Source organism: Bufo gargarizans, chromosome 4, assembly GCF_014858855.1.
Source record: "Bufo gargarizans isolate SCDJY-AF-19 chromosome 4, ASM1485885v1, whole genome shotgun sequence".
NCBI lineage: Eukaryota > Metazoa > Chordata > Amphibia > Anura > Bufonidae > Bufo > Bufo gargarizans.
In genome coordinates this window covers 39,713,450-39,739,409 of record NC_058083.1, presented here as the reverse complement: position 1 = coordinate 39,739,409, position 25,960 = coordinate 39,713,450, and the positions used below count along the sequence as shown (strand labels likewise).

The 25,960-nt window shown below is 45.5% G+C and overlaps 1 protein-coding gene across 1 annotated transcript in view; it reads left to right on the top strand.

The window, feature by feature from the left end:
- LOC122934243 (cytochrome P450 2C29-like) overlaps positions 1-25,960 on the top strand; it is an 88,315-nt gene that overhangs the window by 34,988 nt on the left and 27,367 nt on the right. Inside the window, exon 4 of the mRNA XM_044289563.1 lies at positions 22,827-22,976. Coding sequence (XP_044145498.1) covers positions 22,827-22,976 — 150 coding nt within the window. The remainder of the gene's footprint in view (positions 1-22,826; positions 22,977-25,960) is intronic.

Here is a 25,960-nt window from a genome sequence, read left to right as displayed (position 1 = left end):
TCAGACTGACTTCTCCAGTACCTTTTGGGGGATTATGGCCCGGTAGTCCTCCTGACTCTGGCCGTGCGACCATCGCTCCACAGGCGTCACTGGATCCCCCAAACTTCGGGCTCTCACGTAGCTTTCTGGCCCCTTAATCTCCTGGCTGAGACCACTCAGAGCCTCTGCAGGTCTCTGTTCCAAATCACTCTCTCCCCAGACTAAAGCCTCATGCAGATGTCCGTTGAACACGATTCGTGAGATACTGGACTGGCATTGCAGGAGCGCACGGGATCATTGGTTGCTATGACGCCGTGCGCTCCAGCAATTCCAGTCCGGTATCTCACAGACCGTGTTCCACGGATGTCTGCATGAGGCTTAACACACATAGGGTTAGTTTTATGCCTCCTTGATTAGAGCAGGCCTCACCTGCGATCATCTCAGGTGAAAGGGAATACCTGTGCCGGAAGGGTGTGGTCTGGTAGATCCTCCAGATTTTAGTTATCTCACCCAGCTGAGGTATCTGGGTGGGATAAACATGTCTTCCCACACTGTCCACAATACCACAACAATTAGAAGTTTACAGTGGGCGAGATTTATCAAAACTGCTGTAAAGTAGAACTGGCTTAGTTGCCAGTTGCACATTAGTTGATCAGGTGCACATTCAGTTTCTGTGTCATGGGATGAGTGCACACATACTCTTGTCTTTTTGCCATCTCCACGGTGATCGATTGCTGTCAATACAAGTGACGAGAAGTAGTAGGGGGAGGAGCATCAGGAGCAATAGACAATATTGAATTTGACTGGAGAGGGTGTGCGGGCCGGTTAGAGATGCAGCGCTTGCTGCATCATGCTCTAACAATAAATGAGTAGCCCAGTTTTCTCATGCCACTTTATGGTGACTTCCATGTGTTGCCACAGTGCTCTGTAGCACCCCAATGATTTATAACGCCCCTTACCATTATAATGCTCTCACTGTAGTGCCCCCACTATTTATAATGCCCCTATAGTGCCCCTAGAAATAATTCCCCATCACCACCAATATACAATCCAGTGTAAATAACATCACACCCTCTCTCCAGCCCCCTCCAACAGTTCCATGTAAATAAGGCTACTTTCACACTCGCTAAAGTCACCAGATTAATACCCATTTTTTAGGTGACAGAAACCCTTTAAAGTGTAACTGCCGTTTCATTTTTCTATTCCCTAATGGTATAGTACACCCTGCTGTAGAAGTGCTTTTGTGCTTTAAAAATAAAATGTGATCATTTTCAGTTACCTGCTAATAACTCCCACAAATGCATGCTACTTTCCTATTCATCAGCTCTCATCTCACAGCGTTACCATGTGCAGTCCGTCTTCTCAGTATTATAACAAGAGATGCTTGAGCTCGGGTAGGAGGAGCTCAGCCCTAACAGCCTGAAGCTGGGCTGGGGCAGACAGTGGAGGGCTGCTTTAGATGGTTATATCTTCTCAATGGTAGCAGCTAGAAATATGCAGTCCAGGCTTTCATACAAGACCAGGATGACAGCTCTAGTCCAAGCAACAGAGGAGAAATCACTGTTAGAAATAAAGTCGGGAATAATCGTGAGGAAAATCTGCTTTTACTTTTACTTTCAGCTTCATTCACAGCATCCCGATTTCTGTTATTGATATCTTCCACTGTACTGAACAGATATATGTCATTCTTGGAATGTCATCTTTCAGACAATACAAAGCCCATATTTCTAGCTGGTACCAGTCTAGAAGAGAATGAGGGACAGCTGACTATCAAGAGGTTAAAAGAAATGCTTACTGATTTGATGTAATTACAGGGCTTGGCTCTGGTTAGCTGTATGTGAGGATTGTTAATACTCACCTTAACAACTCCTCACTAGAGGCAGTAGGACCTGATACACACAGTGTCATCATGTCATTTCATTACACTGGAAGATCAGGTCCTGCTGCATCCAGTGAGGAGTGAATGTACCCATGTGTCCAAGTAGTTGAGGGGAATATTGTTTGTTTTTTACTGTCAACCCCTGAAATGCAATTTTTTTCCCCTCAGTGTACCTGTTTTTATTGGCCATTAGTCAGGTGCAATCCTGTCCAAATGGCCGTTAAAAATGGTCCTATTGATTTCAACGCCAAAAATAGGATTTCCTATTTTTGAAGGCTGCTATTCACTGGTTGTAAAAAAACAACAACACATGAATAGCCCCTTTAATTTGATGTAAAAATGGCCATGTGACAGCCATGACTTAAACAGCCATCAGTCAGCCATTTTTTTAAAACATCGCTCCCCTGCCTTCAGCCGCCTCCAACATACAGTCCCATGTAAATAACATCCCTCCCTCACCCAACATCCTCCAAAAATAGTTCTGTGTAAATACCATCTCTCGACTACTGTCAGCTCCTCTAGCACACAGTCCCAAGTAAATAACATCTCTATATTCCCCAGCCCCTCCAACATATGCAGTACGCAGCCCTGCAGGGTATTGCGGTGGTGAGGTCACGGTTACTTAGGCAAACGAGGGTTGCTCTGTGTTACTCACAGTTTCTTGAAAGACCCTGGGCAGGCATACAGCAGTGATGGACAGGCTGGCACAGGGGACCTCTGGGGCACTCTCTGTGTATAGGGACCTGGCCTAATGGTAGATGAGGTGCCCTGGATGTTGCAGGAGTTTAATGTGCCGGTGGCAAGATCCCTTTAAGATTTGTGACAGTGCCTGTAATGGTGGAACACCGATTTATGAGAGGAATAATTAAGGAACACAATGTTGCAGTGAACCAAAACCTCTTTTACAGGAAACAGTTAACTTTGTACAGTCTAGGTTCAGTTCAACATGGCAGTAGCAATAATAATCAGGCTTTTACAAATGGCAGGCACAATGTTCTTGCAAGATACTCAGAGGGTTAAAACACTTACAGATCAGGCTGCACTTTTCCTCAGAAATCCAGTGCACTATTCCTCAGAACTCCTGTCTGTCTTGATCCCAAGGCCCGTATGCCCTAATGCTGGCTTTATCCTTGGTAGAAAAACTTCCTCAGGTATATATGTATATCCTTGCATTAAGTAGGTCCTCTGCCCTTCAGCCCTCAGGTTGGCTGGCTACACTTCTGCTCTGCTCTGCACTTTGGTGATGGGAACTGCAGGTTTCTCTCAGGAGGTAACTTTTTTTATTTTATTTATATTTTTATTAGTTTTTAATACGTAACAGGGGATAACAGGGTACCAAGGTATGGCACGCAGGCCAAGTCAAAATGCATATGGTAAGCATCGTGAGTACATTGTAGTTACAAATGCAAAAGAGTCAAATCCATATGGCAAGACAGTACATACTGAGACAATTATAAGATGTAGAGGGGAAACCTCTACTCTTGAGGGAACCTGTAGGACGTCCACAAGAGCCATTTTTTAATAAAGATAGTGTGTGTGCGGTTTTCCCATGAGGTGAGCTCTTCAAACCTGTGGATTTGGTCAACTTTCTGCAACCACTGGTCTATAGATGGTGTTTGGCTTTGTTTCCAAAGTCTAGGGAGTACTAGGCGGGCTGCAATCAATAACTGCAGAAAGATGAAGGGTGTATGTGGAGGATCTTTGTCTTGGTTAAGAGAAAGAAGAGCCAACTGAGGGGACGGTTTAAAGGAGGTATGACATATTTTGTTTGCCAAAGAGAAAATTTCAGTCCACCAATTAATTATAAGGGGACATGTCCACCAAATATGGAGGAAGGTCCCTCTCTCTTGGAGGCACCTCCAGCACGTGTCCGAATTGGCTTGAGAAAATATTGCATATTTATCTGGCGTATTATACCACCTTGTAAGTATTTTATAGCCATTTTCTTGAATTCGGACACAGCGGGAGGTCCTGTGGGGGGATTCCAGGATTTTATTGAGCGAGGCAAAGGAAATGGTGATTCCCTTACGTCCTCAACAGCAGCACAGATGGGGTTAACTGCCCCTGTGGACTGGTAGGACCGGCGGAATTTTAATGAGCCCAAGAACCAATAAACGATCTTCAGCTCCCTGAAAGGGAGGAGATCACCCCCCAGCCCACCGTGTTTTTTTCTGTCCTCTGGAAAGGTGGACTGGCGTGTCGCTCCCTCTCTGGGAGCTGAAGATTGCTTAAGGGTTCCTTTTTCCCTCCTTAAAGCTTAGCTCGCTTTCTATGGATCTCAGTGCCTTTATTTTAGGCCTGATCATGGCGATTTCGGTCTGGGGTACCGTTGGGGAGGGGGGCATCCCCTCCCCTCTTCTTTCATCATCTGTAGACGGTCCTCCGTTCCTCCGTTACCGCATGTGTGCGGCGCTAGGGGCGCCGCCATTTTCCGGAAATTAACGCGCCCTAGGTGCGCTACGTCACTTCCGGTTTTCCGAAGCGATGCGGTGATGTATAAAACTCACCTTTCTTTAAACTGACTCCCTAGAATGACATCCTGGAATTAGGAATTAGTCTGGGGAGACAATTTTTCGTTTAGGTAGAGCCAGTATAGGCTCTGGGTTTTCTGAGTGCTTGCTTTGGCAGCACATACAAAAAAAAAAAAAAAAGGGAGTGGTGCTGATCTCGTTTCAGGAACCCGCCCATTGGGCGGGGTTTCCTCCTTTTAAGTGCCCAGAGCCCATCAGTCAGTGCTCTGGTTGCGTTGCTTTCACAAGTTAGCTCCAGAGCTCTCCTGTGCTTTGTGATATTCCTGCAGTATTGCTTTTACTTTTTGTACTTCCTCTTCTTTCAGCTCTATTTCTTCTAGTGCTGGTGGGCCCCCCTTAAGGTCTAGTTTTCTCCACCTCCTGATGTTGTAGGTGTTATGACCTGTTTTGTTTCTTCCATTACAGACTATGGCTTCCCCTAAGGAGGATCAGCGGAAGGCTGGGGCCAAGAGGAAGCATTTGGCATGTTACGAATGTAACACACCCCTAGTTGACAGCTGTCCTTACTCCAGATGTGAGAGTTGTCGCACGGCATCCACGGAACCCACGATGCAGGAGATGTTCCAATGGACCAAGACATACGTGGATGATTCCATCAAGGGAGTAGTTCAGCTACTTAATGAGAGGCTACCAGGTCCCTCTCAGACTCCCATGGAGGTGGTCGCACCGGTCAAAAGACCTACCCCCTGTTCAGTGGGGTCTTCTTCTGAGGAAGAAGAATCTACTTCTTGCTTTTTTCCTCCAGAAAAGACGCAGAAGTCACTCAAGTCCATCAGGTCGGGGGACCAGGATGTTGACATGGGGGAGTCCTCCGATCCCGCCGGTCGGACACAGCGTGTCTTTAGAGCGGATGAGACCCTCCTCTCTGTGATGCGCACAGAGTGGAAAAAGCCTGAGAAGGGTCCAGTGCTTACCAGAAAATTCAGACTCATGTACCCGATGGCTAAACCCTTGGTGGAATCATGGGGTTCCGTTCCCAAGGTGGACATGGCTATAGCCAAGTTGTCCCGGCGCACTCTAGTCCCTGCAGATGACGGGTCTAGCCTGCAGGACCCTCTAGACTGGAGGGCAGAGTGCACCCTTAGGAGGGGTTACGCGGCGGCCGCTGCCTCCGCATCTACTTCCATTGCGGCCACTGAGGTAGCCACCTATCTACGCTCTAGGCTTAATCAAATCCAGACGGATGTGGACCAGAGCGTATAAAGAGACGACATCCTGGCAGCCTTCAAGTCAGCCAACCTGGCTATGGACTTTTTAGTTGATTCCTCCCAGATGCAGCTAAAGCTGGCCGCCAAAACTATGGCCCTAGTTTCAGCTGCCCGCAGACCACTCTGGCTGAAACCGTGGATCGCGGATAACGCATCCAAGTTTAACCTTTGTGGGCTCCCCTTCGAACCAGATAGGTTATTCGGGTCCGAATTGGACAAAATAATGGAGGGGCTCTCCGATAAAAAAGGGAAGAGCCTCCCCCAGCAGCCCTTTCGGGGACGCCCCAGACAGGAAAAGAAGGGCGGTGGTCATTCTGGGCAGCAGTCTAGGCGCAGAGATTGGGGGGGGCCCATCTCGTAAATATCCGAGACGCCCCCGCAAACCCACCAGGAAGGCAAAACCCTCCTGACTATGGGCCTCCTCGAGGCTCTTGGATAAGCCCTGCTGCCCCTGCAGTGTCTCCTCTAGATTTTCCCGTACCCCTCCCCCAGATTCCCGTGGGGGGCCGTCTTACCCACTTCAAAGACTCTTGGAGCCGGTTGATTGCAGACCCCTGGGTCCAGGACATAGTTTCCGCCGGGTACCGGGTAGATCTTATCTCTCTCCCCCCAGAGAGATTCATCGCCACACGAAGCTTCGGGTCTGCCAAACAGGTGGTCCTAGAATCTTATATTCAGGACTATATTTCCAAGGGAGCCTTGGAGGAGCTACCGGCAGGGGAGAGGGGCCTAGGGATTTATTCACCAGTGTTCCTGGTTCCCAAGAAGACAGGAGATCTCCGGATGATCATCGATTTGAGATTCCTCAATCGATTTATAAGGAAAACAAGGTTTCGCATGGAAACCATAAGGTCAGTCAGCCATATCCTCAATCTTGGGGACGTCATGGCTACTCTGGACCTCAAGGATGCGTACCTTCACATTCCGATCCATTCCGCTTCCCGGAAACTCCTCTGGATCGCGGTCCAGATCTCAGGGGTTTGCAGGCACTTTCAGTTCGCCGTGCTTCCCTTCGGAATCTCTTCTGCCCCCCTCATCTTCACCAAGGTGGTGGTTTCGGTGGTGGCAGCTTTGAGACTCCAAGGTCTGACTATTATTCCTTATCTGGACGATTGGCTTTTCATAGCCTCTTCAGTTCCGATCCTTACCCACCATCTTCAGGTCGCAGTCTCCTTTCTCTTCCGCCTAGGCTGGATTATCAACTGGCATAAGTCGAATGTGAGCCCATCGACTTCAATCCATTACTTAGGATTCGTGGTCGACTCTGTGGAGATGTCCCTCCGGTTGACTCCAGAAAGGAGAGCGCGGATTCAGGACCTGGCAAAGGTCCTTTATGTCCCTCGTCGAGTCTCTATCCGGACTCTCATGAAGATGCTGGGGCTCATGTCAGCGGCTGCGGATGCGGTCCCTTGGGCGTTATGGCACCTCCGTCCTCTTCAGTCGGAGGTCTTACACCTATGGAACGGCAGCCCTGCGGGGCTAGATTCCCTGTGCTCCCTGTCCGGTCAAACCCGAAATTCCCTCAGATGGTGGTTTCAGCTACCAGCAGGGAAGTCTATGACCCAACCAGCTTGGGTCATATTGACTACAGACGTGTCCCTTGTAGGCTGGGGCGCTCACCTGGACGGATCCCCAATTCAGGGATCTTGGTCTCCTCTGGAGCGGCATCTTTCCTCCAATCTTCGCGAGATGCGAGCTATCCGGCTAGCCCTCCTTCACTTTGCGCCTCAGATCCGGGGCAAAGCAGTGAAAGTCCAGTCAGACAATATGACTGCAGTCCTCTATATAAACAAACAGGGAGGCACAAGATCATTGCCCCTTCTGTCAGAGATCGGGGTAATTCTTCGGTGGGCAGAGCTGAACCTTTCCCATCTATCTGCCGTTCATATTCGAGGCTCCCTCAATATGATAGCGGACCGCTTAAGTCGAGGATTACCGACCATGGAGTGGTCTCTGCATCCGGAGATCTTCAGGCAGCTAGTTCACAGATGGGGTATGCCAGAAGTGGATCTCATGGCAACCAGGTTCAACGCCAAGGTGATGAGGTTCTGTTCCCTCTACAGGGAAGACAACCCCCTGGCGATAGATGCTCTGTCAATACCGTGGAGGTTCAGGCTGGCTTACATCTTCCCTCCCTTTTCCATGATACCGAGGGTATTGATGAAAATCCGTCAGGATCAGGCCTCGGTAATAGCCATCATACCGTTTTGGCCCAGAAGATCCTGGTTTACCCAGCTCATTCAGATGAGTCGGGGACAATACTGGAGACTCCCCCCGGAGCAGACCCTGGTGTCGTGGGACACTCACCTCTGCCCAGATCTGCACAGGTTCAACCTGACAGCCTGGAGGTTGATCAGTCCCTTCCCAATATAGAAGGGCTTTCCGAGTCGGTCCTGAGAACTTTGTCGCATTCCCGAGCAGAGTCTACAAAGAAGGCCTACTCCAGGATCATGAGAATCTTCGAGGCATGGTGTGATTCCAGACAGGTGGCGTCTGCAGATCCGCCCCTTCCTGCGATACTTCAATTTCTTCAGGATGGATTAGATAGAGGCCTATCTCCAGCTACCTTGAAGGTACAGGTTTATGCCATCTCGGCCTGTCTCAACAGGCCACATTCTCGGGACTAGTGTTGAGCGCGAATATTCGAATTGCGAATTTTTTTCTCGAATATCGCAATTTCGAGATTTCGCGAATATTTAGAATATCGTTCTATATATTCGCGAATTTGAATATTCGTTTTTTTTTTGATTATTATATTTTTTTCTTTCCCACTTCTCTAAAGTTGTTCTTACCTGTCCTTTGGATTCCTGGCTTCCTGGCTGCTCCAGTCAGTGGCGTTTTCAACTTACTGCTATATTCCATATTAGCTAAATTACAATCTAATCTATATGTGTATTTTACGAAATTTCGCAAATTGCGATGCGAGTAATATAATACGAAATAATCGCATGAAGATTTCAACTTAGCACTGCTATATTCCATATTCTAGCCTAATATGGAATATAGCTGTGCTAAGTTAGCACTGCTCTATTCCACACTAGGCTAGAATATGGAATATAGCAGTGCTAAGTTGAAATCTTCATGCGATTATTTCGTATTATATTACTCGCATCGCAATTTCGACTTTTGCAAATGTTCTTAATATTGCTCTAACTTCGTCTCTTAGAATATTACGAATATTCTAAAAGACGAAGTTAGAGCAATATTACGAAATTTCGTAAAATACACATATAGATTGTAATTTAGCTAATATAGTGCTATAATCCCTTTTTTTTCCTCTAATTTTTTTTTGCCTCTTCTGAACTTAAGTTTTGTAAAATATGTACACTATTAAAAAATATTACTATAGCAGTATATTAGCTTAAATACAATCTATGTGTATTTTACGAAATTTCGTAATATTGCTCTAACTTCGTCTTTTAGAAATTTCGTAATATTGCTCTAACTTCGTCTTTTAGAATATTCGTAATATTCTAAGAGACGAAGTTAGAGCAATATTAAGAACATTTGCAAAAGTCGAAATTGCGATGCGAGTAATATAATACGAAATAATCGCATGAAGATTTCAACTTAGCACTGCTATATTCCATATTCTAGCCTAGTATGGAATATAGCAGTGCTAACTTAGCACAGCTATATTCCATATTAGGCTAGAATATGGAATATAGCAGTGCTAAATTGAAATCTTCATGCGATTATTTCGTATTATATTACTCGCATCGCAATTTCGGCTTTTGAAAATGTTCTTAATATTGCTCTAACTTCGTCTCTTAGAATATTACGAATATTCTAAAAGACGAAGTTAGAGCAATATTACGAAATTTCGTAAAATACACATAGATTGTATTTAAGCTAATATACTGCTATAGTAATATTTTTTAATAGTGTACATATTTTACAAAACTTAAGTTCAGAATAGGCAAAAAAAAATTAGAGGAAAAAAAAGGGATTATAGCACTATATTAGCTAAATTACAATCTATATGTGTATTTTACGAAATTTCGTAATATTGATCTAACTTCGTCTTTTAGAATATTCGTAATATTCTAAGAGACGAAGTTAGAGCAAATCACGAAATTTCGTAAAATACACATATTAGCCTAGCCATAGTCAATTAGCATAGGAATGTTGCCTTATACTATCAAGATAAATAATCGCAATACGCGAAAAAAAAATTTGGATATTATTCGCGATAATTGGAATAATTACGAATATTCGATTTCGACGAATATAACACGAATATTCATTCGAATATTCGCGAAATATCGCGAAATCGAATATGGCACCTCCCGCTCATCACTACTCGGGACCCACTCATCAAACGCTTCCTGAAGGGAGCTGAAAGACTAAAGCCTACTATACTGAAACCTATCCCCCAGTGGGATCTTTCAGTAGTGCTCAGGGGGCTAGCATCTCCCCCCTTCGAGCCCTTGGAGGAGGTAAATTTTAAATTTTTGACTTTAAAGATGGTCTTTCTTCTGGCTATAGCTTCAGCCAAAAGAGTTTCTGAATTGCAGGCTTTCTCCGCAAATCACCCGTACATTATTTTTCTACAGGATAGAGTACTCCTGAAGTTTGTACCTTACTTCAGGCCTAAGGTGCCTACTTTCCAGAACATCAATCAGGTAATATCTTTACCAGTTTTGTTTACAGCCTCCTCCTCTGATACTCCAGCTAGAGACCCGCTGGATATTTCAAGATGCCTCCAGATCTATGTGGATAGATCTAGTGAGTTCAGGATAGATGAGAATCTTCTTATCCTGTTTGCAGGTAAGTCTAAAGGCCGTAAAGCGTCTAAAGCCACCATTAGTCGCTGGATCAAGGAGGCCATTATGGAAGCTTTCGTCTCCCAATCCTTGGATCCTCCCGAGTTTGTGAGGGCCCATTCTACTAGGGCGGTCTCCACCTCGGTTGCAGAGAGAAGACTCCTCCCCTTAGAGTTGATCTGTAAGGCGGCCTCCTGAAACTCTGAGTCACCCTTCATCTCCCATTATAGGATAGATGCTAGGATGGCAGAGTTTTCGGCTTTTGGGCAGACTATTCTTAGTTCTGCCAGGCATGAGGACCCTCCCTAGGGGATTCTTCTTGCTATCTCCCCATCTGTGCTGCTGTTGAGGACGTAAGGGAATCGTTAATTTCTAACGATAATTTGTTTTCCCTTAGTCCTAACAGCAGCACACAAATATCCCACCCTAAATACATTATGCTTGTTAAAAAACACGGTGGGCTGGGGGGTGATCTCCTCCCTTTCAGGGAGCTGAAGATCGTTTATTGGTTCTTGGGCTCATTAAAATTCCGCCGGTCCTACTAGTCCACAGGGGCAGTTAACCCCATCTGTGCTGCTGTTAGGACTAAGGGAAAACAAATTATCGTTAGAAATTAACGATATTCAAATCTGTTTCCTAGTGTTTTATGAAAGCAGGTTTGGCTAATATAGGTGGTGAGCGAAGTTTGTTATATATTTGCGAGATAATCTTCCGTGGGACTATGGAGAGAGATAACACAAATTCAAACCAAACTAAGGGGCGCATCAGGTCGCTCTTGTGTACGTGTTGGTTCATATAAGCTCTCAGGTATGAAACTGTGAAGCGGTCGCATGGGCGTGGGGACAATATCTCGTTTATGGAGTCTGTGTCAAGTATATTACCTGAATGGTCAAACAATGATATTAAACCTGTAGCTGAAGTAAGGAGGTGTTGTGAGGTGGCAGTTCTCAGTGCCAAGGGGGCTGTATCGATTACGTCCTTTATTGAGAGAAGTGGGGAAGGGAAGGGAATGGCGCAATGGAAAAATGCTAACCTCTTCCAGGCCCCTAAGGTTGCTTTAACTATCGGGTAGTGAGATAGGGGGCCGGTTAGAACATTTTGGCGGCCTAAAAGGAGAGCTCTGGTTGGCATATTCAAAATGTCAGTTTCCATTGCTACTACCACAGAGTGTGGAGGGGGGCATAGCCAGGCTATGGCCCGGGATAGAAGGATAGCTCTGCCATAGAGTTCTGGGTTTGGGAGTCCTATACCCCCATCTTGCCTAGTTTTTTCAAGGAGCGAGGATGCAAGTCTAGGTTTCTTCCCATTCCAGATGAAGTTCCTAAATTTCTTTTGTAGTGCGGAATAATAGTATTTAGGTACGGAGATCGGCAAGGTCTGTTGCAGATATGTGAGGCGTGGGATGATTAGAGAGGAAAGCATATTTTTCCGGCCGAACCAAGATAGGGTAGGGTTAGAGAGAGCAAGGTTGTCTATAGCTTTGAATATTGCAGATTTAAGTGGGATGTAGTTAAGCGAGAAAAGCTCTTTAAGATTGGGACTAATATTAACACCTAAGTAAGTGATGGAGGGAGAAGACCAGTTAAAAGGCGAGTTCTCCATTAGACGCTGTTTAGTAGCCAAGGGAATTCCTGAGCACAGGACCAGGGATTTATTAGCATTAATCTTGAAGTCTGAAATGGAGCTGTAAAGATTGATGTGGGTTTGTATATGGGGTAGAGAAACTGATGGATTAGTTGTCATTACAAGTACATCATCAGCGAATGCTGCTATTTTTTGTTCATTGCCACCCAAGTGAAGACCCTCGATCATCCTGTCTAATCTAATAGTGGATAAGAGTGGTTCCAATGCCAAGATGAACAGAAGGCGGGACAAGGGGCAACCCTGTCTGGTTCAATTTCGTATGGTGAAAGGGGAGGAGAGGGTTCCGTTAACCATAACTTGAGCAGTCGCCTGATCATACATGGTGAATATAGCTTGCACAAAGGGAGCAGGGAGGCCAAAACGAAACAGGGCATCCTTCAGATATGTCCAATTAACTCTGTCAAATGCCTTCTCGGCGTCCGTACTGAGTAACAGAAGTGGGGTAGAGGTGCGATTAGCATGGCACAATGCATTGATCACTTTAGTAGTGTTATCTTTGCCTTCCCTATTTCGTATAAAGCCCACCTGATCCCCATGTACAAGCTTGGGGAGTAGGATGGCAAGTCTGTTGGCTAACATTTTGGCTAAAAGTTTAAGGTCTAAGTTTAGGAGGGATATGGGTCTGTAGTTAGGGCATTGTTTAGGGTCTTTCCCTTCTTTGGGGATGAGTGTGATGTGAGCTGAAGTCATGTCTCTAGATAGGGGTATCCCTTTGAGTGCTAGATTGCAAACCTCTAGAAGGTGTGGTAATAGGACATTTTGGAAAGTTTTGTAATATGAGGCGGGAAGGCCGTCTGGGCCTGGACTTTTCCCCTTTGGAATTTGGCTTAAAGCACGACTAAGTTCTAATAGGGTGAAGGGTGATTCCAACTTTTGTTTTTGATCTTCGGTGACAATGGGAATATTGGCCGAGTCGAGAAAGGACGAAATAGTGGATGCTCTAGTATCAGGTAGTGTGTTGATAGGAAGGTTATATAGGTTTTCATAAAAAGTGCAAAATTGGGTAGCAATCTGTGTGGCAGAGAAAATCGTTTTACCTTCCGGAGAGGTAAGTTGGTGTATATGGTTTGCTGTTCTTCTGCCTTTGATCCTACTCATAAGGAATTTGGTAGCTTTGTCCCCATGGGCGAAGTATTTGTGTTGGGTGTTCAAATAATATTTAGCCGTTTTGTTCTGTAGTAGGGTTTTGAGTTTCGCTCTGTGTTTTGAAAGCTCTAGAAGGTGGGAATCTGAAGGTGTTTTTTTGTGGGAGGTTTCCAGCCTCTGGATATTTTTTGAGGGCTTCGTCAATCTCTTTTTCTCTAAGTTTTTTTCTGGTGGGAGTTAATGCTAATAAATTGGCCCCTGATCTAAGGTTTATGGGCATCCCACAAGGTATTTGCGGATATGTCAGAACTCTTATTGAGTGAGAAGTATTCTGTGATATGTTTGGTTACTAAGTCAATTGTAGGCTGGTAGCCTAATAGAGACTCATTTAGCCGCCAATTGAAGCTAGTGAGAGTATTATGCGGAGCGTTAACCGTCAGAAAGATTGGGGAGTGGTCAGAAAGGTGTAGCGAACCTATTGAAGCTTCTTTGCAAAGATGAAGATGTTCTTTAGAAATAAAAAGATAATCGAGACGGTGATAACTATTATGCAGGGAGGAGTAGAAAGTGAAGTCAGATGTATCTGGGTAAAGGGACCGCCATGAATCTATCAGTTGGAGGTTCCAGAGGTTGTCTCTGAAGTTTTTGAGGGATCTGCTGGAGTGTGATGATTTCCGGGAGGAGGTGTCTAATTGTGGGTATAAAGCAATATTTAAATCCCCTCCTAATACTACTATCCCTTCTTTGAAGGAGTGAATATGCTGGAGAATACTGGAAAACCAGCGTGATTGATTTGTATTGGGTGCATACAGGTTGATGAAGGTATAGGTTTGTGGGCCTATCGTGCCTTTCACTAGTAGGAATCTTCCATCGGGGTCAATTGATTGACTTACAAACTTAAAGGTTAAAGATTTTCCTTTGGAGCCCTATACTGACTCCGCTTGATGCCGCAGAGCTTCCCCCACAATGAAACCAGTTTAAGTAGTGAGAGAACTGCATATTTGGATAATGGTTAAATCTAAAGTGAGTCTCCTGAAGGAACACAACATCGGCCCCAACCATCCTTAGGATAGTGAATATTTGGCTTCGCTTGGAAGGAGAATGAAAGCCTTTGACATTATAGGAGGCTATGTGAAGGTCAGCCATAGTGAATTATGTTTGGATAAGTACCTTGAGGCCAGTGTCGCGTCCCCCAGGAGAACACCCTGAAGAACTCTGGTGTCATAGACGGCTTTCATATGCTTGTTCAGGTAAGGCAGGATCTCAGTGTATAAGTGATGATGATGGGTACCTTGGAAGAAAAACAGTGAGGGAGAACATAAACATAACAGTAAAACGTATGAGCGTACAGTCGTACGCTAGTATCATTAAGGGGAAAAGCGGTCAAGAGACCAGATAGTGGACCGAGAAGCACGGAAATAAAGAAAATGGTGTTGGCAAACAATAAAGCAATGCAGTTAGCTAATATAGGAAAAGGGAAAAGGGCATGTTAACCCTCCAGAATTACAATACCAGATGCGCCAAAGAGAGTCTGGTGCTGGGGAACTGGGGATCATTCTTTGTTCAGGTTTCTTGCAAGAGACTTCTGGGAGTAAGCTGGTTGCCTCTTCTCTTTGATCTTGAGGATTTTGGGGTTCGTTGGACTTCGAATGGTAGTACTTTGGGAAGCTCAGGTAAGTCCCCTAGATGGTATTACTCCCAGTTCTCGATTTGCATTGCAGGGATGTCCAGCTCAGAGATGATGGGTGCAACGTCGGAGTAGGACGAGATGTTAAACCTCTTGCCCGCGGTGGAGAAGGTGAGTCCAAAAGGAAAGGACCAGCGGTACATTACGTTGTTGGACCGGAGCCAGTCGGTCAAGGGCTTCAGGATTCTCCTCTTCTTGAGGGTGGAAGGAGCTAGGTCTTGGAATATTTCCAATTTTGCTTCTTCATGTGTGAGATCTGTATGGTTGCGGGCTGCGTCCAAAATGGCTGCCTTTACAGGAAAGTTCAAAAACTTGCAGATGATGTCCCTGGGTGGCTCGTTTAGCTTAGGTTTGGGACGTAACGCTCTATGAGCGCATTCAATAGCGATTTCGTGAGGGTAGTCAGGCCCCAACAGGGAGTCGCAAATAGACATTATAGTGGGAGCAATCTCACCTGGCCCTATGGATTCAGGGATCCCTCTGAACCTTAAATTGTTTCTCCGCCCTTTGTTCTCTTGGTCTTCTAATGCTTTGTGGAGCTCATTAAGATGATCTGTACACCGGCGGAGTGAGGCTGTTACCGCCAATTGGTGGGTCAGAGACGCGGCCTGCTGTGTTTCGAGTGACTCCACTCGTTCTCCCACATGCCTCACCTCCTGTCTGAACGCTGATATCTCGGTGAGGATAGGCTCCATCACTCTGCTTAATGCCCGGTCCAGGTAACGTCTGGTGATCAGCAGGTCTGTGGCGGGCTGATGGTTCTCATAGTCACTGTCTCCGTCAGATTGAGCTGGTATGCGTTTTGCAGCCTTGGCTTGCTGGGTCGGCGCCATCTTGGGTTCGCGTACAGCGACAGTAGCGGCAGCTTTTTTGAGAAATGTATCCATTTTTCCGCTTGGAATCTGGCTTTTGGGGATCACTGGTTGCTCTCCCAGCCTAGGGTTCCCGATTTTTACCATTATTGCTCGCAGGGGCTAGAAATAGCAGGTGCTATACTCGGTCACTATAGCGGAGCTGTGAACTAAGCGTCCATCTCAGTTCGGCGCCAACTCCGCCCCCCCTCTCAGGAGGTAACTTCTTCTCCTGGTGGCAACTAGAAGCCTGGGCTGTCTAGCTGCATGTCAGGAGGTGGCTTTCAGCTCCTTTCTGGCTAAAGTGCACACTCTCTTCTGTCTCTGCACAGACTCCTGACTACACAGACTCCCTTCCCTGAACAGGACCTGACTATTTATACTAGGGGTTCCCTAGCTCCCTCTACTGTCTAGGAGGAGGAACTACACACTGATAGGCCTGATACACACATTACAGGGGAAAAGACACATAAAAGCATAGCAATACACATTAAAATGGACTGTTAAATACACTGCCACTGTTCCACAGGAGGTGGAGAACAACGTGGCCCAATTGATCCTTGTGTAGTGCCCACATTTACCTAGTGGGACACTACATACCCCATTGCTTTAACAATGCCAGTCCTCGGCGCAACACAAGGGGCCCTGCCCAGCTGGAGACTGCAACCTGAAAGACAAAAAAGAATGCAAAGCAGACACACACATCTACATTTGCAATAAATATCAGGCAGCTCCACTGGAAAAAGGAACACGTCTGGTGAAAAGGGGCGTCGTTCTCTTCACTCAGAATAGTATAAGGGAACAGGGGGTGCTTACCTGGTGCAGCGTATCAAGGACAACCAGGATAGTCCATAATAAGATACAGTAGTCCATATAACAGCATCCCAGAGGCCCAATTAAATTAGGGTCATCTCTGGGCACATCATTTTAAGTTAAATATTGCACACATAAAAGTAACAGCACATGAAGTCCATATCTCAGGGATATTTTTCCCTGGCAAATCCTGGGATATAAAAGAAGTGCTGTAATGTCCCTTACTTAACTTGAAAAGGGGGTTAAAAGGGTTAAGTGAAAATAAACAGGCAAAACTTGGAAGCAGGCAGGAGGTCCTGTAAACAGCATGGCAGCAGAGCACTTGGTATACTCAGTGTTTTTTAACTACCACTGGGCCATGGTGAACTGGCAGCAGCTCAATGGTGCTAAAACGAAGGACTCCTGTCCTGAAAGGGTTAAATCCACTGTAAAGGAGGGTCCCTCAGCAAAAAATCAAACATGGCCTGGCAGGCCTACTCACAGGTATGTCATATCCACTAGGGTCGTCACTGGTGGTACATCCTGGTGCTGCTGGTAGTCTGGGCCTGACACGCGGATGCATGTATGGCTGGGCCCACAAAATAGTGTTAGCTGGAAGTCGCAGCATAAATGAGCCTCTTACAGGTATAGGCCCCATGGGTCTCGGGGTGAATACTGCAGGAGGCCTTAAAGCTTCAGGAGGCTCACTGGACCTGGGTGGCGCTGGCTAAAGGCGACAGACCCGGCTCCTTGCATAAGTAAATCTCTCAGGTGCCACAGCGGCGGGCGTAGTAACAGGGGTCGCCAAACTGGCAGGGACAGGAACCCTGACTATAGGTTCAGGGGCATCTGAGTCCTTTGGTGGATCCACTTTATCCGGTGACGTAAGCGCCGCTCGGGATTTAACAAGTTGGCGCAGGCCATGAAGTTGGATTTCCAATCGGGCAATCTGGTCTTCCAGTCTCTCAGGCGCTGCGTCGCTGCAGGCTTCTCCCACAATTGCAGCAGGTTCAGGCATGGGATCCGGGTTCTTGGGCACAGTCGCCGCAGGGCCAGATGCTGCGTCTGCACCCTTCCCTCACCGTATGTCATTTAGTGCAGCATTGAATTTTTCTAAGTTCTCCATGTCTTTTAGGGTTTTTTCCCGATAACACAGCACCTACAGTACCGATTAACTATGAATGTGGGTGCACTAGAATGTAATGCACACAGTGATACACTCCCCCTATACTCTCCCTGCACCGTCTCTGTAGTTTAACTTCCCAACCTTCACACTGAGATTGAGCTATCAAGTGGAATGTATATGATTAAGAAGAGTGGCATGGGTATACCAGATTTATTGCAATTAGTGACAAAATTTGGAACAAATAGAATTTCTTGAAGAACGTGCGCAAATTGTTCCAATCAAATTTTTCCAAACTTCGCTCATCTCTAGCTACTATTATCCTGTCCTGATCTAATTTTGCCAATAATACTGAATCATGCTCGTGTGATATACTGTATATGCTTTACTGTAACATTATTGTACTCTACTATATGGACCTTCTCCTCGACTCTCCCTTCAGGATGTCACACAGCTACTCCGAATATTATTGTGGCTAAAATGATAATACCTCTAAAGTGTTGCACCTTCTAAAGTTTATTTTTTACTATTATTTGCTATCAAAAGTAGTATATATATATATATTTTTTTTTTTTGCATTATCACTATCTATTTGGACTTACTTTGCATTACATATCCGCTTTTTTGGGATATTTTGTGTTTTCGAGCATGATGTACTATTTCTGTATTATTGACTACCGTTATTATATGTGAGAGGCTGATTAAAGGACTGGGAAGTGCAATTTATTGCTCCCCATTATCAGCCATTTCAGGCCAGGGAGAGGATGACTGTAGGACAGGGGAATATGATCTATTGTTTCCTTTTATCAACTATTTCAGGCTATGGTTCCCGTCCCAGCTGATTGCTTTCATAGGCCACAGGCCTGAAGCCCATGAGGCCTTAGGGCGGCACAGTCAGTCATGATGTGATGACATAATCACGACCTCCTGCTCCGAGTTTTAGGCAATGCAAATACGTAATTGCATCTGCCTGTGTCAAGATGTAGGTGGTGCGATGATGTCATCACTAGAGTTGAGAGAACCTGAACTGCAAAGTGCGAGTTCGGGTACCCGGACCCGAACCTGGACTTTTTCACTGAATTTCAGGTTTGGTGTTCAGGTGATTTTATTATTTTCCGTTATAACATGGTTAAAACAGAATGCTAAATAAAATGTATACTGAGGGGTTTAAAAAATAAAAATAAAAAATCACCTCATCCACTTGATCGCTCAGCCGGTATCTTCTTTTCTTCAGGACCTGCAAAAGGACCTGCAGTGACGTCATCGCACTCACCACGTGGTGAGTGCGGGGACATCACCACAGGTCCTGCTGAATAAAGATAGAAGGACCTTGTATCTTCATTCAGCTGGACCTGTGGTGACATCACCCCGCCCACCACGTGGTGAGCGCAGTAACATCACCCCAGGTCTTTTTGCAGGCCCTTAAGAATAGAATATACCGGCTGCGCAATCAAGTGGATGAGATGAGTTTTGTTTTTTTTAACCCATCAATAGACATTTTATTTAGCATTCTATTTTAAGAATGCTATTATTTTCCGTTATAACCATGCTATAACGGAAAATAATAAAGTGAAGTTCAGGTCCCCATTGACTTTGACCTGAAGTTCGGCCAAACCCAGCGAACCCAAACTTCCACTGGTTCGCTCAACCCTAGTCATTCATCACCATTTCCCTCGTCGGGATCAGGCAGCAGCCGAAATAAGCTTGTCATCACAGTGGGGGTGTGGTATTTTGATGTTCTTTTTTTAAATGTGTCACTAATACTGGGGGCTCTACTGGAACAATTATTAGGGACACTATAGGGGCAATGTGAATTGCTAGGGACACAACAGCTCAGCAGATAGTATCACCTACTGTAGGATAGCACTGGGCACAACAGATACATCATTGAGATAAGACAGTGCAATAAAACTGTGTCTTTCTTAGAACTGGACAAGGTGTCCAAAGGTGAAAACTACAGTATGTAGATAAGGAAATGGGAGCCGCACTGGGGGAACTATGAGATTTGTCAATCTTGTGGTTGATATTGTATTTGCTTTAACTCTGTGACCCTGTGTGTGGTGTTTGGTTTTCTGTGCCAGTAGGCTCAAAGATCCTTGTAGGATGGTCTAAAAATACATAAAAGAGTTTAAAACATCCAGTATGTACTGTACAAACAGAAGTAAAATGCGGTCAGTCCAAAGTATGAGTATGGAAGGAAGAATACAATTAGGACTGTCCTTGTAAACTTAGTAAAATGCAGGATACTAGTGTGTGTGTGTGTGGGGGGGGGGGGGGGGTGTCATGGACTTTTCACTTTTTGCTTGTGGACCCTCTGGTGGATGGTGGACTAAAGTAAAAGGATGTTTGGGGGCTGGTACTTATTCACCCTCCTACCTGCCCATGAGCTGGATGATTGGCCAGAGGGGATAATGAAAGACAAAGTAGAGGAAATGGGGGTTGGTAGTTGTAGCTGCTAGGGCCATGTGTGATGATCTTCTCACTTGTGCACGATCCACATCTTCTACTGGCGTCTGCTATCTGCCACTGCGCATGTGCAAAAAAAAGAATGGAAGCCTGAGAGCAGTTCAACATAACACAGCTCAGCAGACAGTATCAATAGGATTAGATACATGCCTTTGCAGACTGTATCGCACATGATAGGATTAGATACATGGCTTAGCAGACAGCATCACACACAATAGGATCAGCACACTCTTCTCGTGAAATTCTCTGTGCTGATGGGGACCCTGCTTTTTCCACTATGTAACTGTCAGTCTGTGACCTCCCACAAGATCTGCACACTGCTGGGAGGATCCTGCTTATGCCACAATAGGAATTAGATCAGCAGACTCTTCTCCTGAAATACTCTGTGCTGCTGGGACCCTCCTTCTTCCACTATGTAATTTAGCATTAGATACAGTAGCTCAGCAGACAGTAGCACACAATAGCATTAGATACAGCAGCTCAGCAGACAGTATCACACATGACACACCTCATCAACCAGTATCACAGAGAATATGATTAGACACAGACACTTACCAGACAGTATCACACATGATATGATTATATACAGCAGCTCAGTAGACAGTATTATGCATATTAGGATTAGATTAGGAGTGGGTTCACATCAAGTTTTCCCCTACGTTTAATACATGCAGTGGGAAAAAAATGGATGCAAAAGCATAGTCTGGCAAAAAAGGTATATCTTAATTAGGGATGAGCGAACCCATGGAAGGTTGGGTTCACCGGGTTTGGCTGAACTTCAGGTCATATTTCTGGTTCGGGACCCAAACTTGACCCTGAACCCCATTTAAGTCAATGGGGACCCAAACTTCACTTTATTATTTTCCGTTACAACATGGTTATATTGGAAATGAATAGCATTCTTAAGACAGAATGCAAAACAATATGGCCATTTAGGAGTTAAAAAATAAATAAAAATCACCTCATCTTGGCGCTGCAGCAGTTTATTTTAACTTCACTGAACAGGACCTGCGATATGCGTGATAACGTCACCATGTGGTGTGGTGACGTCATCACGCATATTGCAGGTCCAGTTCAGTGAAGATAGAAGAAACTTCTGCAGCACCATCAAGTTGATGAGGTGATATATTTTTTTTTTTAACTCCTAAATGGCCATATTGTTTTGCATTCTGTCTTAAGAATACATGGTTATAATCGGAACTATGGTTATATGAGAGGTACATACCTTATGGGAACAAAAGGGTAAGGAACAAGAAAAAAAAAACTATGTGGATAAATAGAAATGTAAAGAAAGCAATAAATGACAAAAAGAAAGCATTTAAATTAATAAGAGGAGGGTAGCGAGGAAGCACTGAAAAACTATAGGGAAAAAAGTAGAATATGTAAAAGAGAAATAAAAGCAGCCTGTCACGGCCACGGTTATGGCCGCATACTGTTGCCCGTGGTTTTTGGGTTGTTGTTTCAGCCGCAGCTTGAGGCATGATGTTGTTAGCCTCAAGTGCGGTTGCCGCGGACAACAGCTATGTGTGCGCTTCCCTTGGAGTTGTGTGCGTGTTTGTTAGCACTTGTAGTTTGTCTGTGTGCACTCTGTGTTGTGTGTAGTGTGCACTGACATCCGTTCCTTCACTGTGGCTGTCCGTGGCAATGTTTGGTTGATTGTGTACATGTGGTGGCAGTGTCCCGGCCTTTGGGCTGACTCCCAGGACACGGTTGCCACCCATGTCATTGCCTGCGGCAACAGCCACAGTGTGTTTGTTGAGTTGGACACTTCCCCTTTAAGTTGGTGTTTTCCCTTCTGTGGTGTTGGAAGGGTTAACTCCCTTCCCAGTGTGTGTGTGTAATTGGGGTGTCCGACTGTGGGGTGTGGCTTCTTGGCCTATAAAGCCTTAGTGTTTGGCATGGCTCAGGAGGTTGCTTCAGTCATGCTTTGCTGGAGCAGCCTCCTGTGTTTTCTATCTGCCAGTAAGAGCCACCGCTGTGGTCATAAGTTTAAGTTAAGTCTGTGTGATGTTCCGTTTATGTTTTCCTGTATTATTCTGTGCAGCCATGTATCTGGGTTCCTGTGTGTGGATGAGTTTGTGCTGAGTTCTGTTTGTTTATTTGTGGACTTCAGCTTGCCTGCACACGGATCCAGTCAGCAAGGCTGTGGCAGGTGGCTGGAACTAGTGCAGCACCTGCCATATACATAGGCCTGCATTTGTTCCCCATTCCTTGCAGCTTGGCCAGTGAGACTCCTGTTCCTCCGCGTCCAGAAGGAACAGGACGTCTTACCCTCACTCCTAGCTAGGGACCGGACAGAGGGTAAGTCAGGGCTCCTAGGTTCCTGCGCATGGGTCCTCCTACCTTTAAGGTCGGCCCATGCAGGTAGGAGTTACGGTCAGGTTAGGGACGCTGTAGGAGGTGACCTGCTCCCTAATCCTGTTGTCCTGGCCGAGCAGCCATAACATCATCTGGCATCTCACGGCTGAGGGTTTCCCCCATCCTCAGCCGTGACACAGCCAAGCTAGAGGCTGAGAGAGAGTAAAACTACATTGTACAATCACTCAGAATAGAAAAAGCTCGTTGGAAGAACGAGTGAAACGTTTTCAAGAAATCTACAGTACGTCCAGTTGCCTTGATTTATTCTTTACAGAAATATACCATGACCTGGATAAATGAGAACCTTCACAGACAGTTAAGTGAGGACACCACTGTATCGTTTTCACATAATGCTACAATTCAATTGCTACATAATATCACCATTAACAGCATTATATTGCTCCCATCGTCAGGGCCCCTTTGTAAATGACAGTTTGGCATATTCATTCCATTCAGGTGTTGTCTTCTCCAATGGATTGAACTGGAAAGTGATGAGAAGATTTACACTCTCAACCTTACGAGATTATGGAATGGGAAGAAAAACCATAGAAGACAGGATCATTGAGGAATCTGAATGCTTAATCCAGAAGATAAGATCATATCAAGGTCAGTGATATGGAAATTCATCATTTCCATAGTAGTACATCACCCCATAAAGTACTGTTTCCATACTGTAACTAGAGTTGTGTAAGGGATGTTCTGCCCAAAGACATTTATGGAATATCCACCTCTCAGAGACCCGCCTATTGGAAGACAGGGGGTCCTTATGTGAAGTAAAGCTGATCATGATTGGGCATGACTTGTGTCATTGAAGTCTATGGGACTTATAGGATTGGCACATGTTCCCATTGGTTTTAATTCTCATTTCGAAACATACAGCATATATGGCATATATGTATCTATCTCCCTCTCTTTGTGTATATACTTTTCCACATTTTCTTACAATACATCCACAAGCTTAATTTTTTTTTTACTGGGATTTTATGTGCTAGAACAACACAAACTTGTAGATATACATTAAGTGAAAATGTTTGGAAAGTGTGGTGTGCATTTGTAGGACAACACTTTGAAAGACAACCCTTTGCTGTAATTACAGCTCCAGGTCTTTTGGGGTTTGCCTCTACCAGACAATAATATGAGAGGAATGATGTAGTTCATGCCACAGTTGTCCCATCTGACAAACTTTGTGGCCTCTTCAAAGGGCTTCAGCAGCCAACAGGCGTCTTGGAAGAGCTGCTACTGCCTGGACTCTAAGCAACACTTGCTCCCAGCTGCTGAGGCTCTCTGGTGCATGCAGGCCTGCTAAAATGTGAAGTTATATGTATTGTGACAAAATATTAGCATCATTAGTGCCGATTAGCGCAATGGGGAATATATTGGAGCACTCTGCATATAAAGCCATTTTTAATGTTCTGCCGTGCCAACCATTTTCTCCAGTCTCAGGAAACATCTAGCAGCTTGGGAAATTTTGCAAAAGTGACCTACACCTGTTTTTCGCGAACATTATGCAAATATTAAATTGCAAATTTTTTGCAATCAAGAAAATAAACTGAAATTCACGAATATATGATGAATATTCACCCAAATATTCGTGAAATATAGCAAATTCGAATATAGCCCCTGCCACTCATCACTAATGAAGTTAAACAGCAGATTTACTTTGAATAAACATTTCTTCCAACAGTTACAGGCTTTGTCTTGGTGTCACTCCGGACGGGATATCACACATACAGATAAACCAGCAAACCAGGCTCTAAGCGAGAAGTAGGGGGAAGGGTCACCTCCTAGCAAATCCCTGACTTCTCTCCCTGCTCTGCTCAGCCCACATTCAGACCTAGATGTGTCCTCGTGCCTGGGCTAACACACCCTAGATTCCCTGAGATGGTGAAAAGGGGAATAGGAGCAGCCTGCTCGCACAGAACCTGGATGGGAGAGATGACACCAACACAACCAAGATAGCAAACAACAAAAACTGAAACCACACTTATCTTTTCTGATCTGGAACAGACAACCTTCATTCATTGCTTCCAAGGCCAGAATGATTTATATAACCTGCTCAGAGCACTGGTATGGAGTGCTATTTAAACTAATGACCCCACCCAGTGCAACTGATGGGAGGCGGATCCAGCACGGCTCCAAAACAAAACACTAAACACATGCTGCTATTCTGGCCGACCTCCGCACATAGTCAGAGCAGGGCATGACATTACCCCCCTTCTACGGGTGACCTCCGGACACCCCGGATCAACCTTATCCGGATGAGATCTATGAAAAGCCCTCACCAGTCGGCTGGCGTTGACATCCAGCGCCGGAACCCACATCCTCTCCTCAGGGCCATATCCCCTCCAGTGCACCAGGTACTGAAGGGAACCCCGAAGAATTCTAGAGTTGAGATTCCTGGAGATCTCGAACTCCAAGTTTCCATCGACCAGAACAGGAGGAGGAGGCAATGGCGATGGTTCCACCGGTTTCACGTATTTTTTCAGTAAAGACCTGTGGAACACATCATGGATCCTCCAAGTCTGCGGAAGATCCAGCCGAAACGCTACAGGATTGATCACCGCAGATATTTTGTACGGACCAATAAATCTTGGACCCAGTTTACAAGATGGCACTCTCAATTTGATATTTTTAGTGGACAACCACACCAGATCACCCATACACAGGTCCGGACCAGTCACACGTCTCTTGTCAGCCATTCGTTTATACCTCTCACCCATCTTCTCCAAATTCCCTTGGATCCTCCGCCAGATGGAGGATAAGGCAGGAGAAAATCTCTCCTCCTCTGGCATCCCAGAGGAACCAGTCCCAGAAAAGATACCAAACTGAGGATGAAAACCGTATGCGTCAAAAAATGGCGACTTACCCGTGGACTCCTGCCTTTGGTTGTTGAACGCAAACTCTGCTAGGGACAAGAATGAGGACCAGTCCTCCTGATTCTCAGCCACAAAGCACCTCAAGTAGGTCTCCAGGTTTTGATTAGTACGCTCCGTTTGACCATTCGACTGCGGATGAAAAGCCGAAGAGAAAGAAAGTTGAATGCCAAGCCGAGAGCAGAACGCCCTCCAAAACCTGGAGACAAACTGCGTGCCCCTATCAGAGACCACATCCGAAGGAATACCATGCAATTTCACAATATTATCGACAAAAATCTGCGCAAGAGTCTTGGCGTTAGGCAGACTAGTTAAAGATATAAAGTGAGCCATTTTACTGAAACGGTCAACTACCACCAAAATCGCAGTTCTCCCGGAGGAACTCGGCAGATCCGTAATAAAGTCCATAGACAAGTGCGTCCAAGGACGAGACGGAATAGACAATGGAAGAAGTGAACCAGCCGGTCGAGTGTGAGCAACCTTTGACCGAGCACAGGTTTCACAAGCTGTCACGTAATCCTCAATGCTCTTACGTAACCCTGGCCACCAGAACCTCCGGGACACCAGATCACAGGTGGACTTACCACCAGGATGTCCAGCAAGGACAGTATCGTGATGTTCCTTGAACACCTTGTATCGCAGGCCCCAGGAACAAACAACCTCCCTGGGGGACAAGAACCAGGAGCCCCCTCCTGAGCTCCCAACACCTCCATCTCC